We start from the raw sequence: 14,969 nt of genomic DNA on the forward strand, positions 1-14,969 counted from the left end.
TTTCGGCCATTTTGTGAATAATATTGCAGCGTGCTATTCTTGTATTGATACAGTGTATATTAATGGCGAAAAGTAAATGTGATTATGGCTCCTATAATAAGCCACCCCATAGGCAAGTCCTATGTGGACATAGTCTGCTGTAGTAGACTCTTTTCATTTAGCATCACTGTTGTCTGTCGTCCCCTCTCTGTTTATGCATGGGAAACGCCATCTTTCCTATTCTGATCCAACAGAATAGCTATTAATCTTTAACGTTGGTGGCTCATTCCGAAAGCTGCCAGCCGACCGGGATGCGCGGTTCTCGGCGGGGACAGGTTTTCGGAGTGAGCCCTCAACTTGAAGATTTAGCTGTTGGCTCAGAACAGCATAGATGGCACTTCCATGGTCAGAGGGGGAAGGTCAAATAACAGTGATTATTAAATTAAAAAGGGTCTACACAGTAGACTAATGTGGACACAGATGCAGGGCAGCCAGAGAAAGACATCAATAGTATTGAATATTATAATCTTCTCCAACTCAGTGCTGAAATAGTGAAACTGAAAACCACTGGGGTATTAGTGAAAGTAGTACACGAACACTTAAAACATTCAAACAATTGTTTTGGCAAGGTCAATGAGAGGATATTGTCCAATGAGAGGTACATTGAATCTATACATTTGAAAGAAAAAATAGCATGGAACGCGTTTTTGGTCTCATTTGTATGGTGCGTAAAAAAGATATAAATGAAGAATTTGCAAACGGATTCTAAAAAAATGTATAAACACACACAAATAATGTAAATCTACATCCAACGCACCAACATTTCTCGCACTGTGATATTTAATTGCTGAGAAAACTTGGTTTTAGAGAACAACTTTATACGTCTTTTATACGTTTTTTACACCTTTTATACGTTTCTTTGTGTAACCTTAAGGTACGAGGGTCAGTCAGTATGTAATGAAAGTCAACCATATATGTATTATTTTCATGGAATTTCTCTATGATCACATAAACACTGTACCTTTGTCTCGCTATGTTTCCACCTCGATACACATGAGTAAACAAATTTGTCCAAACAAAGTTAGCCTAGCAATGCATTGTCGCTACACTACATAGTTTTAACTTAAAAGTGCATAGCATCGTAGGAGCAGGATGAGCTTCTAGCTGGTGACTAGTGGAAAATACGGCATCCGTGATAAAAGTTCATTTATAATGTGTGGTCAAGTATGTGTTAGTGTTGACAAAAACAATGTTTTCCATTTTATAAACGTGGGTATTTATTTGTTTCTCTCAGTGCTGTTGACTAATCCCCATACATTATAAAATGTAAGTCTCCCAAGAAAATATTTGAAGACATGATTAAAATACAACTGTTATTCTACTATTGTTACATTAAAACAAACATATGGATAGGTTTGGCAACAAAAACAATTCTCTTATAAACCATCTATGCACAGTCTCCACGTCGATATACCTAAGCACACAATTTCGTCCAAACTAGCAGTGATTTGTCTCTACGCAGTCTTTCATTACACTATACGGTTGAGTGCATAGTATCATATGAGCTGTGTAGCTTCTAGCTGGAAAATATGGCTCTGTGATTGTGTTTTCTCAGAACCTCAAGTGTTCCCTTCATCCAATCAGATTTTTTTTTAATATCGAACGAAAGCTAACACTTCCCCCTAAAACACTTTTTGTCATTAGGTCAACATATGACGCAATTAAATGTTTATAGCAATTAAAGGCGAACGTGGTAAATCTGTTGAAAACGACCTATCCAAACACGATTATTGACCAAAATGTAGGTTTTAAATGTCAAAACCTCAAGTGTTCCTTACAATATTTTTCAAATTTTATGTTATATTTCATGGGTTGTATTCGTCATTCCTTTCGCATAAGTCACATGAAATGATATACTATTACAATTCCATTCACAGGATTGGTTGAAGCACCAGGCCTTACACCAGCTAGTAAGCTTTAACACGATGAAAACGTTCAATGGAATATAGCATGCCAAATTCCGTAAATCGAAGTACAGAATCTAATGATTTAATATCCAATGCACATTTCCTTTGGATCTCTTCCAGGCATATGACCTGCAAAATGAGAAGAAAATACGGTGCGAATTATTAAACAACTGCCATTTTTATAACATGATATCTACTTTGACATTGTTGAAGTGTTATTGTCTGTGTCAAAGCTTTACAGTTGCATAAAATGCAGCGGGAACATTTTGTTCAACCGCTAATCCAGGAAAGAACATAGTAAGCCGTAGCGGTCTAGCAGAATTGGTCATTTCGGCCACATCCATATGCAGATTTAAGTGTTAAACGATTTAATAGAAATTGTAGAACAAAATATCATGCGATATTATGATATAAAATGGGCGTGACCCTTTTTTTGTCAGCTTTGAGGACACAGTAGGGGCTGCCCCTCAATATGGATTCCGCCCTCCCCACAAAATTCCAGCTATGCACTGGTTTCCCCACAAAATTCCAGCTACGCACTGGTTTGTCATAGTTTGTATGAAGAAAGTAGTCAACTAATTAAAGTCCCATTCAGTGATCCCAGCGAAAGTATAAAAAAACATCGTGTATAAGTCGTTAAAATTGTCATCAGTATTTCTAAAATGAAAAATGTGGGCACAAAAACAAGAAAACAGCATTATTGACAAAGTTGAAGCCCCGTTGAAATACATGTAGCTAATTTATATACTGTCAGTATATAAATTACAGATTCATGTAAAATGTCTTATTTTGTCGTTCATACACAGCTTTTGGCTGAACTACTAGCATGCTATGTTAGCATATCTATGACAATGACAAAGGTACCAAAATCTGAATTTTGATGATTTTTTACGATTGTCCAGATGAGCAAATCAATCTAAATAGACGAAAGAAAAGAGAGCACGGCGATTATAATAAAGTAGTCCTGTCACATTACGGCGACAAAGGCCTTTGCGAAATTTTTGGAAAGACACTAGGCATGGGGAAGCTAAATAATGAATAATACTGAGTAAAATAATGATAAACAAAAACTAGTGTACAATCATGGAATACTAAATAGGCCTACAACTTGCATTGCAAGGAGTATAATATAATATACATTCGCTTTTAAATTAAAAAAACAAAAACAAAAACAAAAAAACAACACGTAATTTTATAATACACAAGCAAAACAGAAAAACATACCAAAATCCAAAATGTGCCTATATTAGAATAAATTTCAGTATATAATCAAGAAATTAGTTTTCATTTTATTGTGTTCGTTTTGAATAAGGTGTTGTCACCGAAACGTTGTCAATAATAAAGGAGGATATTTGCAATATCACAATATCCTACTAAATAAACCATACCATGTTGGTCTTTAACGTCCTGGCATATCTTCCAATATTCCGATGTTTGTATAAGTCGTTCCAATGCAGGATCAAACCATTCTGATATCGGATTGTCCATACGCAACATAATCCCGCTACCTGATGCGTCCATAGAGCAGTCCAGCACCGGATCTTCTAGTTTAGTTAAGCCAGATGGAAGAGCGGTATGGCCATACGAAATACATGCATCCACCTAACACAATTAAAATGAACGTTGAACATATCTTAATAATTTGATTATTGGTGACATTAATTGTTGGGTTCATTCGTCGCGATTTTGTTTTTCAAAATTAGTGCCGTGTTGGTGTTTGTGTGTAGAGGTGGTGTTTGGGTTGGGTTGGTGGGTCGGGGTTGTAAGTGTGTGTGGATGGTGTGTTGAGGGCGGGTTAGTGTAGTGGTCTTCTCACTCGCTTCTCACCACTGTGGCCCGGGTTCAATTCCCCGCGGCGCCACATGTGAGTTTGGTTGCCGATCCATGCTCGTCCTCGCAGGTTTTTCTCCGGGTGCACCGGTTTTCCTCCTGCATCTAAACTCGGACCTCTTCCCATATCCCTGTCCCGTCATATCCGGATGGCGTCCCTTAAATTTAGTAGCCTCTGAGCACTATTGGGATTAGCCTGGCTTCGGTCGAATGTTATAAATAAAAAAAAAAAAAAAAAAATTGTAGGTGGTAGAGGGTGTGGGTTTTTAGATGAGTGTTTGGTGGTGGGATGGTTGTGTGTTGGTACATTCGAGTACACAGATTTTTTAAGCACAGCGATTGTAGCATCTACACAATCTGTGTTTACACGACACGGTCGGGTACATAGCATCATAAGAGCTGTGTCGGATATAGCTGGTGACTAGTGGAAAATCTGTGATTGGTTTTTGTCAAAACCCTGAATGTTCCCTTCGTCCAATCAGAAAAGTTTTATATCAAGCGAAAGCTAACACTTCCCACTAAAACATTTTTATTTCATTCAGATGACGCAATTTAATGTTTATAGCAACGCGAATATGAAAAATCTGTTGAAAACGACCTATTCAAGCACAATTTTGAACAAGATGTAGGTTTTGAAAGTCAAAACCTCAAGTAATCCTTACAATATTTTTTGAAATTTTATGTCATTAAATGAAAGTGCACACTTATATTGTCCTTATACTGGCTTAATTTCAATGAGCAATGGCCAATTATATTTAAATTGCAAATCTTGTGCTACTATTTTCGCCTATTTTGTCACACGGTTGTAAATTCAATGAACTATGACTTTGCTAAAGAACGCTTACAAATCCATACGTTTGTCAGCTTTAATTACTTACGATAACTGCAACTGAATAACACATCGACACAACGAGGACTTCATGCACGAGGACACGAGTCCTCGAAACATATTAAAAGTCGTTCGGAAATGAAAAAAAAAAGACAGGTTTCTACTAGAGGATCTCATATTTTCCATACGCAGTATAAGCGCGCCACTACTCATTATTGTCGGTTTAGCATCATTAATGTTGGTTGATCCTTACTTCCGGTAGGATGTATCCCGACTGTAGAGGGTTATTTACAGTCAGGGAGGATCATACAATCACGTCACTCCGATAGTGGGCCTCTTTGTCTCTGTTCATAACGTTGGAACCTCGCCTCATGATCCATATGGACTCTTTGACATATCTGCCACTTATATCACGTGATACGTCTTATCAGAAGTAAGGATCGACATCAGAATGATGATGCCTATCGACCATGATAAGCGAAACCATCAACAGTGAGTAAAATATTTGGTTTTGTTCAAAATAAGTTTATTTCATTGAATATGCGGGAAATATAAAATATAGTCACTAGTCGTGCCCCCTTTTCAGATATTAATACGACACCTAAAACTACAGCTTTTCCGAATGCAGCCAGAGGTAAATTTTGATGTTTTTACAATGAATTCAAAGTAATTATAATATTAATATGACAGTTATCCTGAGCTAATCTGCATTCTGTTGTTTTCAATAGCTGACCATCAGACAGACATTCTAAAAGGAACATAGACAATAATACTATATATAAAACGCCAAAATGCAATCACAAAATATATAAGTATTAGTAAATCACCAAAACGAATGGTAACGTGGATAATGTGGAAAAGAAAAGAGATGTATTAACAATAACAAAGTATGCCCCAAAAATTAAACCCTCTAACTCATTAACCGAGCTCAAAATGTATGATAAATTATATATTTTTGTAATCGTCGGCAGAAGTATCCCTATGGGGAGGCGTCCAACTGTCAAAAAATTTTTCAAAGTTTTTGTCTTCATCCAATAACTTCAAAATCACATGTAATTCAATTTTGTCAAAAGTGGACTTACAGTCTTCTTGCGCTCAAGTCATCAAATACACATTCGCACTCGGCGGCCCGGTTATTACCTGGCGCTATGATTTGGGGTTTCTTCCCCTCTCCAGTTACCTGTACTTAAAGGCGCATATTGGAATGTCATCTTTCCCTGGGTAAGATCTGACACCAGGCTAGCCCATGGCCAGATGGTAACACGAGTGGGTTTGTTTCACCTTGAAGGCAAGAATAATCTTGCAAATATGGGCTAACTTTCCCGTAGCCCATCCAATATGCCATATACAGTAGGACTAAAACTGGTATCTACTGTTCAGTTTATACTCCTATTTCCACATTTGTTGTTTTTATATGCTCCTTTAAAGTTTGCCCTATCAGAGTGCTTAAACTACAAATATAAACGATAGTAGTCAGTCCAGTCTTGAGATAACCTACCTCACCAGAAAGAACACCGTTTAACATGTCGGGAATCGTATCATAGTAATGTATTTGCGAAGTCGACAATGTAGAGCCCTGAAAAGAAGTCCAGAATCGTAATTCAGCAAACACCGTTATAACAGTAACCCGGGCACCGTAATCATAGTAAGAAAAAGGCAAACACATTTATAAAACGGAGCACCGGCGACAATTATGATTAAAGTAATAGGGCGTAAGACCAAGCACAGTGATATTCAATTGAATATATGAATACAAAAACCACCCAAGTCCATAAGTTGGCCAAATTGAGTTAAGCATGGGAAATTGTTGCTATACATAGGCCTGTCATATGTTTGAAAGAACAACTCAAATTCATCAGCTGTGTCTATTGAGCATGTGAGAAATAGCATGTATGAAAGAACCACCCTATTCTGTGACTTGAGTCTTGTAAAACATTGATTGAAATCCAGTATGTATAAAAATCCACTTGTAACACATTCATTGCTGGAGAGTGACTTTTGAAAAAAAATGCGTTTAATAAAGGAACGTGTGTGGTTTATATTACATGGCAGAATGCTTATCAACATTATACATACCTGTGTGCTTTATTTTGTATTATCTTACTAGTGGTAATCCCATTCCAACGTTGTTGTCTTTGTATATGATTAAAAAAAACACCGAAGTCCAAAATTTAAAATGAACCCTACAAAGTCCCTGAAATGCTAATCGTCATACTTTATACAGTTTTATCCACTCATTTGCACGTAAAACTTACCATATTGACCAGGTAAATCTAACTTAAGGAATTAAAATGATACACAGGTTTTTCTCTCAAAATCACTTCCCATGGACTTGGGTGGCTTTTGTATTCATGTATTCAATTGCAAGATTACATTAGCACCGGACATTTTACACAGACGCTCGGCAACTCAATCAATAACACCATAGAGTTATTTTTCATATATGTTGGGTTATACAACGTTTTAAAAACATTCACAAATGAAGTATTTGAAAGCTTATTGGAAAAGAGTCTAAGATATGTGACGTGTCATATCAAAAAGAGATACTTTGGGGCAGGTTATCAATTTTGTGTGTTAAGTATCTTAAATATAGAGATATTTTGATCCACAACATCGTTTCCCCAATGACAATGTTAAATGACTTTGAAAAATGTCTAAAAAATACAAGATGCCAGTTGTGTTCCGGTCTGAAACTATCAGACAATATTTTAAACATTATTAACATCACAAATTTGCAATAAACCACAATTGTAAAAGAATCACCCCGGTACATTTTTTGCTCTTTCTCCATTTGCGATCCTGCCCAAAGTGTCTCCTTTCGACATAATGTTATTTAAGGAATCGTATTTAAACGTTTGTACAAAATATTTTCATGGCAGCTGAGAGTACACCAGACATATCGAATTGCATTCTGTACCAGAAATGTCCTTCTTCATATCAAATAATATTTTGAAATTCGAGAGCCCATAATAATTGTTAAAGAAATATTTTACAATAATGTTTCGACAACATAATTTTTAAAATGTTGTTGTAGTGTTTTTTTTACAAAAATGTTCTATGATTTTAATAAGTAACCCGACATTAATTGTTAAAAACATTTTTACCAAAACCCAAAATAAACCAGTTTAAAAAGTTTTATGTTTGCTGGGTCAGGACTATACTTTGCAAGAAATAAAAAAAGGGAAATTTGGTATGTATATACACGTAATTGCTACATAATTCATTAGGCCATGAAACAAACCGTTATAGAAGTTTGACGAGCTAAGCAGAATTCATCATTGACAAATCCATCAATAAAGCCAAACTTCATATTAGTTACATCTGTAGGATTGAATCCACGTGGGTTTCCAGTCTTGATGGCAAAATAGAAGTCTGTAGGTTTATTCCATGACTTGCTGAATTTGAAAGTCCGAGCTCTGGTGTGAGCTTTGATCCAACCTGTAAGTTATGCGTTCCAAGGTAAGTAGGGCCAGAGTAACGACAACAAAAACCACAATAAACAGACAAAAAACGTAAACATTATTTGTCACTATTACCATAAATCTTTACTTTAATAGCAGACTGCCGAAGAAGGGAGACCATTTCTTTAAGATCACTTTATCCACATTTATTTATACAGGGTGCCCCGCAAAAAAGTTATCGAGCGAATGAATTTGGACTGAAGTCGAGAAATAGATACCAGAATCCAAAAATCTAAAAATCAGCGTGTAGCCCATCTTATTCTGCATCTTATACGCTAATTTTACTGGAATCGTTCGACTGATTGCGCAGAAATGAGCGATTACATAACACATGCGTCAATTCACTTCATTCCAAGTTTGAAAGAAAGATCATTCAATACAATGCGCACTAGTGGTTAACACTGTCAATGGACTTCATATTTTGTTCGGTGCAATCATTTTCGTTTTTTTTAACAATCTGTTTCTTTCAAAACATTTAATTAGATTTTGTTCAATTTTGAAAACATACACGATATTGAGAATGAAAGCTTGCATGCAAGATGATGCTCGGTACTTGTAAATATCTTTTTTCGTTAATGTTGATATAAATGTTGCATAAAGAGTTCTTGCATAGAGAATTCCAGCTTGCTTAAAAAAGTTTAACATTTAATGGCAACATTAATGTTGCATGGTATCAAAAAATCACACGTAAAGCTGTAAGCACTTGATTATTGTCATTCTTGGCTCAAATACTCTTTGGAAAGTTAAAATATAACATAAAGTTGGAAGCTTCCAAATACGGAAATCAAAGTTTTCTCGGACAAACTGTTATTTATCTTCAGTGAAAGCATTAAAAACATATAACACCGTCGGATTATAAAATAGATAATGTGGTCTAAATTTAATGTGATACACATTCTTTAGGAAGCGGCGAGCAAGTATGTAAAAAAAACCCTGTTGTTGATCAAACTAGGTATGAACTGCATTGATCCACGCAATATGTAATCGTTAATTTCTCCGCAAACTTTCAACTGAATCAAATAAAATGTTCGTATGTGGTGCACAATCAATAGGCTATGCGGTTCAATTTAAATTATTTGATTCTAATGTCTATTTCTCGACTTACGTTCAATTGTATTCTCTCGGTAATTTTTTCTGGGACACCCTGCATATGTTTTTTTCCATCACATGCACAATATATGTAGCATACAATGCAAACAAAGTTAATGTAATACATTTATGATAATTATTTTAAAGATTAATTACCTGAGCATGCGTCATACCACCCACTCATTAGCCCTATACCTCCACGTGGTACTTGGCCTTTTTCTGATTCCCAACAGTGTTGCCAGACGTCATACACCAAACGGCAATCCTTATTTGCCAATCGACAAACTGTAAAAGAACAACAGCCATCATGATAACAAACTTAGTGGAAAAGACATTTGATGTTACTTTTATGATAAATAATCAAAACGATTTTGAGAAATAAAACAGCTGTGGTATGGTAGCAAAAAGATTCCTATATTCACAGTTTTTAAACTTTTTTCAAATCAACGAAATCATGAAAAGAAACGTTTTTTATCTTTAGGGGTATTTCTTTTAACACTGTATATATCCAGATCATTTACAATTTACAAATTCATATTGGGAACTAACAATTATAGGCAAGGTAAGAGCGTAGTTTTTACCAATATTTTACAGTGACGCATAAGAATTGAACTGTTAAAGGTGAAGACACACAGTGCTGAATGTATATAGTTTGCGACACCTAAATTTGGATATATATGTAAAAGGTGGATAGAAATATTATCACGAAATAAAATAAGAAAATAAATACGTACCCGCGTTTACTATGTCAACGCTAAATCCCTTTAACTCGCCAGATATCTGATCGCTGCAAATTAGAAAACGAACCCATGTTTTAGAAGTAATGGCGTAGCAAGGGGCAAAGGGAAACAGCTGCCCCCTATGTGAAAAGTCTTGCCCGCTCTTGCCCTCCTGTGGGATTGGTGGCCGCCCCATATATAACATTTTAGGCCCTTTATGTACCTTTTAGCCCATTTTTGACCATTTTCGTTAATGTCCCCCATTATAATTTGTTTTTCCCCTTTGCGCAACCTCTGAAAAAGTGCTGAAGTTTAGAAGTCTGCCTATATCGACTGATATTTAGCACCAAGAATGAGCTGGCCAAAATTTTTATTGTCAATCTTGCATCAGTCTATTGTATTATTGTGCTGTTTGAGGATCTAAATCTCTCATTTAAAATTGACAAGCCGTATGGTGCTCCAGGAAAGCGACCAAATGAATGTGGTGATATTTTGAATATGTTTTTTTCCAACAAACTTTCAATGTTTACATTATGTGAAAGGCATTTTCTTCTGCTATATTCGGCAACAAAGCGGGTCTCATTTAATAAACCAGTTTTGAAGATATGGTCTCGGATAAAAATATAGTTTCATGGTACGTTTTTGTTCACTTCAAGTTACACAATTATGGTTGATGATATAATTATTGACGAATACACTATTCATGGACACAAAAGCTTCACGCTGAGAAATTGCAATTTGTAAATAAAAAACCGCGTTTGTTTCAAGTTATGTATACTATTTCTTACATGTAGATGTAATTGGAAGTTCCATGTCCCATTGCAATATTCCATATTCTATCATCCTTCGAATTGGAGCCTGCGGAATGAGAAGAAACCAGTTGTATTCTTCGTAATATTATGCAATGAAATAATCCAAATTTGTCCTGCTTGGTATGCCACTTTATAATGTCGTTATTTTCATTAACATTAATTTGTCATAAAAATGTTTCACACCAATACAAGCATTAGCAGCGTAATATTCATGTTTGTTCCACATTGTTCCGAACTATGCGTTTATAAATAATAATTCTAATAATAATCCACGGAGAAAATACAAACCTTCTTGTCCAGTTACGGCAACCATTGTTGTACCTCCATTCTGCGCAAAGCTTATTAACGCCACAACCAAAGCAACTAAAGACAATAGTATTGCAATAACCACCGAAATTAGAAGCAGCTTATTTACACCAGAACCGCGCTCTTGTGAGATAATTTTACTAGTATCACTCGAATCTAAAGTTTCCATATTTGTGTTGTAGAATGACAAGTTGTAGAAATAATATACTGCTTCTGAATACGGTTTTGCTTAATAATATGCTTATATTGTACGCATTATGTCTGAGATATAGTTATTCATGGAAGGTTGGGAGTTTCATCATAGCTGGATTTTAAAACGGCTGGTATCGTAATTGAGGTGTCAAATCCGGGGATCAAGTCCTGCCCTCAACTGAATACGTAATCGAATTGTTGAATGTTGCATGAATTGGTGGTTTCGAAGTAGTGCCAAATTATATTACACAAATTGAGTACTCTAATAATTTAAAGAAGCTTGGATTGATGAAAATAATGTAAAAAATCAAGTAATTTGAAATAAAGTTTGTTTTTGGTTTATGATTCGTTCAACTATAAATTAAAATACATAAATTGATAAATAAATATTAGAATAAAAATATTACATATAGAACTATAATAAAAGAGACTTAACAAGCTGATAGTTCTATACTTAATTCAGCGAATGGCGACTCCATCTAAACATAAGACACATTCGAAACAAAATTATCATGTCATTATCATTTAATTGTAATAATAGCATTCATTTGTATCAAAATGGATTTTGCGTATAAAAACTTGTCTATAAAATGGAAACTAGACTTTTAAATTTAAATACAGGACATCTAAAAGCTAACCTAGTAGCCAACGTTAATGGCGGTATACTTTCCTCAGGCTTATGTGTTTTAGAGCCTTACTATAGTTATCTCCCCTAGGGCAAATAGAGGGCGAAAGGCAATGTTTGCATGTAAAATTTCGGATAAGCAAGAGATTTTTCATATTTTCATTCTTGGGTGTATAAAACGTTGTCGGAAGTTTTTCTAATCATGCAAAATTGCCTGCTCACTACATTTGCATGTTATATAAAATTATCTTGACAATTTAAGGGCTCTGATAGCAACGTTTTGATAGTATATTTTTGTGGGACATGAGAGCACATCAGACATATAATAATATGATTTTGAACTCATATCGCCTATGTGGTCATACGCTGGTATTTTTAATAACACATGAGGAAGACACTTTTGTTGACGATGTCATTATAAAGCGTATTCTTTCCTCTGACCACTATACAACCATATGTACTGTTAATATTACTCGCCCTGTTGCATCCACGGAAATTATAAAAGGCCGTTAACTGAGGAATATCCCAAATAACAGCATTGCCCAACGTTGGAAAACGTTGGAACCATCGCTGTTGTCAAGCCAACATTGGCCCCACATTGGTTGAAAGTTGGCATTCCAACATTGGCCCAAGATTTTTTTGTTGCCGTCTTTTCAGCAGCCTTGGAATTCCATTATTGGCCCAATGTTGAAATGTAAATCTTGTATTAACAGTTGGCATTGCAACATTGGGCCATCGTTGATATACCATTTAAAGTCAACATAGTTTCGATAGTTATATGATTTCATTCAAAAGTACCAAATTTTATCTCCCAACCAATCAGGCTTTCGACCAATGCACTCCACGCAAACCTGTCTTGTTGAAGTGTGCGATTATTTGCTCGACAACATAAGCAAGGGCTTTCTTACTGGGGCAGTTTTTCTTGACTTAAAAAAGCCTTCGATACTCCATTACGAAGTGCTCAGTAAAAAGCTTATTAGCATTGGAGTGCATGGTCGGGAGTTTGATTTGTTTTTATCGCACCTAACTGAGCGATATCAAGTTTAAATACAAAAGTCAATGATCACCATTCTAATAAAGCCGCAGTTAAGTTTGGGGTTCCTCGGGACTCAATTCTGGGCCTCCTACTCTTTACTCTTTACATTAATGATCTTCCTGGTAACATAAGGAATATTAGCTCTAGAGTGTATCTTTATGCAGATGATACTGCTATTTTTGTTAAAGGGAAATCTATCGATGTAATCAATACAACTCTGAACACTGAACTTGCTCATGCTTCCCAGTGGTTATAATCCAATTATCTCACTCTTAATGTAAAAAAACCCAAATCTATGTTAATTGGTACCCAACAAAGACTCAGTCGTACTCAAAGCCAGCTTAATATTAGTATCAGGGGTGAACCATTTTAAGTACCTTGGTATTTGGATGGATCCATCGCTTTCATGGAGTTTCAACATTGACAAACTTGTGTCCAAAATTCATCAACGCATCGGTCTTCTTAGAAGAGTACGTAATATCTTGCCAAAGGCTTTAATTCTACCTCATTTTGATTATTGTGATGTTGTTTGGGGAAACGCTTGTACCACTCATCTTTCCAGGCTTGATACTGCAAAATACTGCTGGGAAGGTCATACTCGGCCTTCCACGTAGATTTCCCACTGATGATTATTACAAATGCTAGACTGGAAAAAACTTTCTGATCGGCGTTCTGGTTCAAATTTCTATATTTTACGTAGAAACAAATCAGATGAAAGAAAATTTATCTCTAGGGGGATGGTAACTTTTAATAATCTGCCTGTTATGGCCAAACAACCTCTTCCTGCTATAGTGTTTCAATTTTTAAACATATTATTTCTTAACGTTTGTTTTTTTACACTTGCATATTAATAATGTATTGTTATATTTTGCTTTATTTCTCTATACACGTACTTTTAAGAATTTGAAATGGCGTGAGTAAGAGGAATTCTAAGATCATTAATGTGATGCGGCATCTGCCCCCTCCACCTCCTTCACGAAATCCTGAGCACGCCAATGTATATCACTGCAGTTGTGTTTATTCGTCATTCTTTTCGCATAAGTCACTTGAAAGAACTACTTTTACAATTCAATACACAGGATTGATTGAAGCACCAGGTATTACACCAGCTGGTAAGCTTTAGACGATGAAAACGTTCAATGAAATATAGCTTGCCAAATTCCGTACATCAAAGTACAGAATCTTAATATCCAATGCATATTTCCTCTGGATCTCTTCCGGGCATATGACCTGTAAAATGAGAATAAAATACGATGCGAACTGTTTAAAAACAACTGCCATGTTCTAACATCTCTATATTGAAGTTGTTGAAGTGTTATTGTCTGTTGCGAAAAATACAGCGGCAACATTTTGTTGAACCGCTAATCCAAGGAAAAAAAATCCCTTTAAAAAGAGATATGTCTGGTCCAGAGGGGAGATTGGATGCGTTGTGGGCATGGAAACAGACTTGAAGAATCAGGAATCAAATAATAGTTTAGTGTATGTATTCTAATTGAGTTTTATTAGTAGACAAAATAGAAATAAATGTAACTGACCACTCTTTCTGTCTTGCTTTATTTACAAGGGGTAATATAAAGGCCACCTAATGCAACCCTGGCATAAAATGGTATACTCCTGCTTGTAGTATGATAGTGATTCTGTTTCACCTCGTTGACCCCATATGACATTTGACCCCGGATGACCTCTGATTGATGACCTTTGATCTCGGATAACATTAATAATTTAATTAAACAGTGTCTGCCGAAGCGTCTAGCTGCTGGTGATGAGATCGCCCCTTACAATAATTCTTCATTTCGGCCCCGGCCGTATCCACATGCAGTTGTAGAACTGTTTATTTGGAACTATTACGTCTTTACGAATGGAATATAAAAAAAAACATGCGATATTGTGATTGCAAAATAGGCGTGACGCTTTTTCTTCTTGTCAGCATTGAAGACCCAGTGGGCCCGCCCCTCAACCCCTCACAAAAATGCAGCTACGCCACTGGTTTGTCATAACCGAAAACGTAAGTCGTATGAAGGTAGTAAACAACTAATTAAATAGAGGAATGAAAATAGAACGCGGCGATTATAATAAAGTAGCATTATCACGTTATGGCGACAAGGCCTTTGCGACATTTTTGAA

At 35.8% G+C, this 14,969-nt stretch overlaps 1 protein-coding gene across 7 annotated transcripts in view; it reads right to left on the reverse strand.

Moving 5' to 3' along the window:
* Positions 1–778: 778 nt before the first annotated feature.
* Positions 779–14,969, reverse strand: part of LOC140141524 (uncharacterized) — an 87,137-nt gene continuing 72,946 nt past the window's right edge. For 3 of the 7 annotated variants that reach the window (XM_072163423.1, XM_072163428.1, XM_072163427.1), the window contains exon 8: positions 13,215–14,075. In XM_072163423.1, coding sequence (XP_072019524.1) covers positions 14,029–14,075 — 47 coding nt within the window. In that variant the 3' untranslated portion in view covers positions 13,215–14,028. Of the gene's footprint in view, positions 2,076–3,334; positions 3,549–6,103; positions 6,182–7,846; positions 8,044–9,311; positions 9,441–9,889; positions 9,943–10,662; positions 10,733–10,974; positions 11,239–13,214; positions 14,076–14,969 lie in introns of those variants that run through there. The other 4 variants (XM_072163426.1, XM_072163425.1, XM_072163424.1 and 1 more) reach the window with 4 other exon arrangements.

The sequence above is a fragment of the Amphiura filiformis genome, chromosome 19 (genome assembly GCF_039555335.1).
Source record: "Amphiura filiformis chromosome 19, Afil_fr2py, whole genome shotgun sequence".
In the NCBI taxonomy this organism is placed as follows: domain Eukaryota; kingdom Metazoa; phylum Echinodermata; class Ophiuroidea; order Amphilepidida; family Amphiuridae; genus Amphiura; species Amphiura filiformis.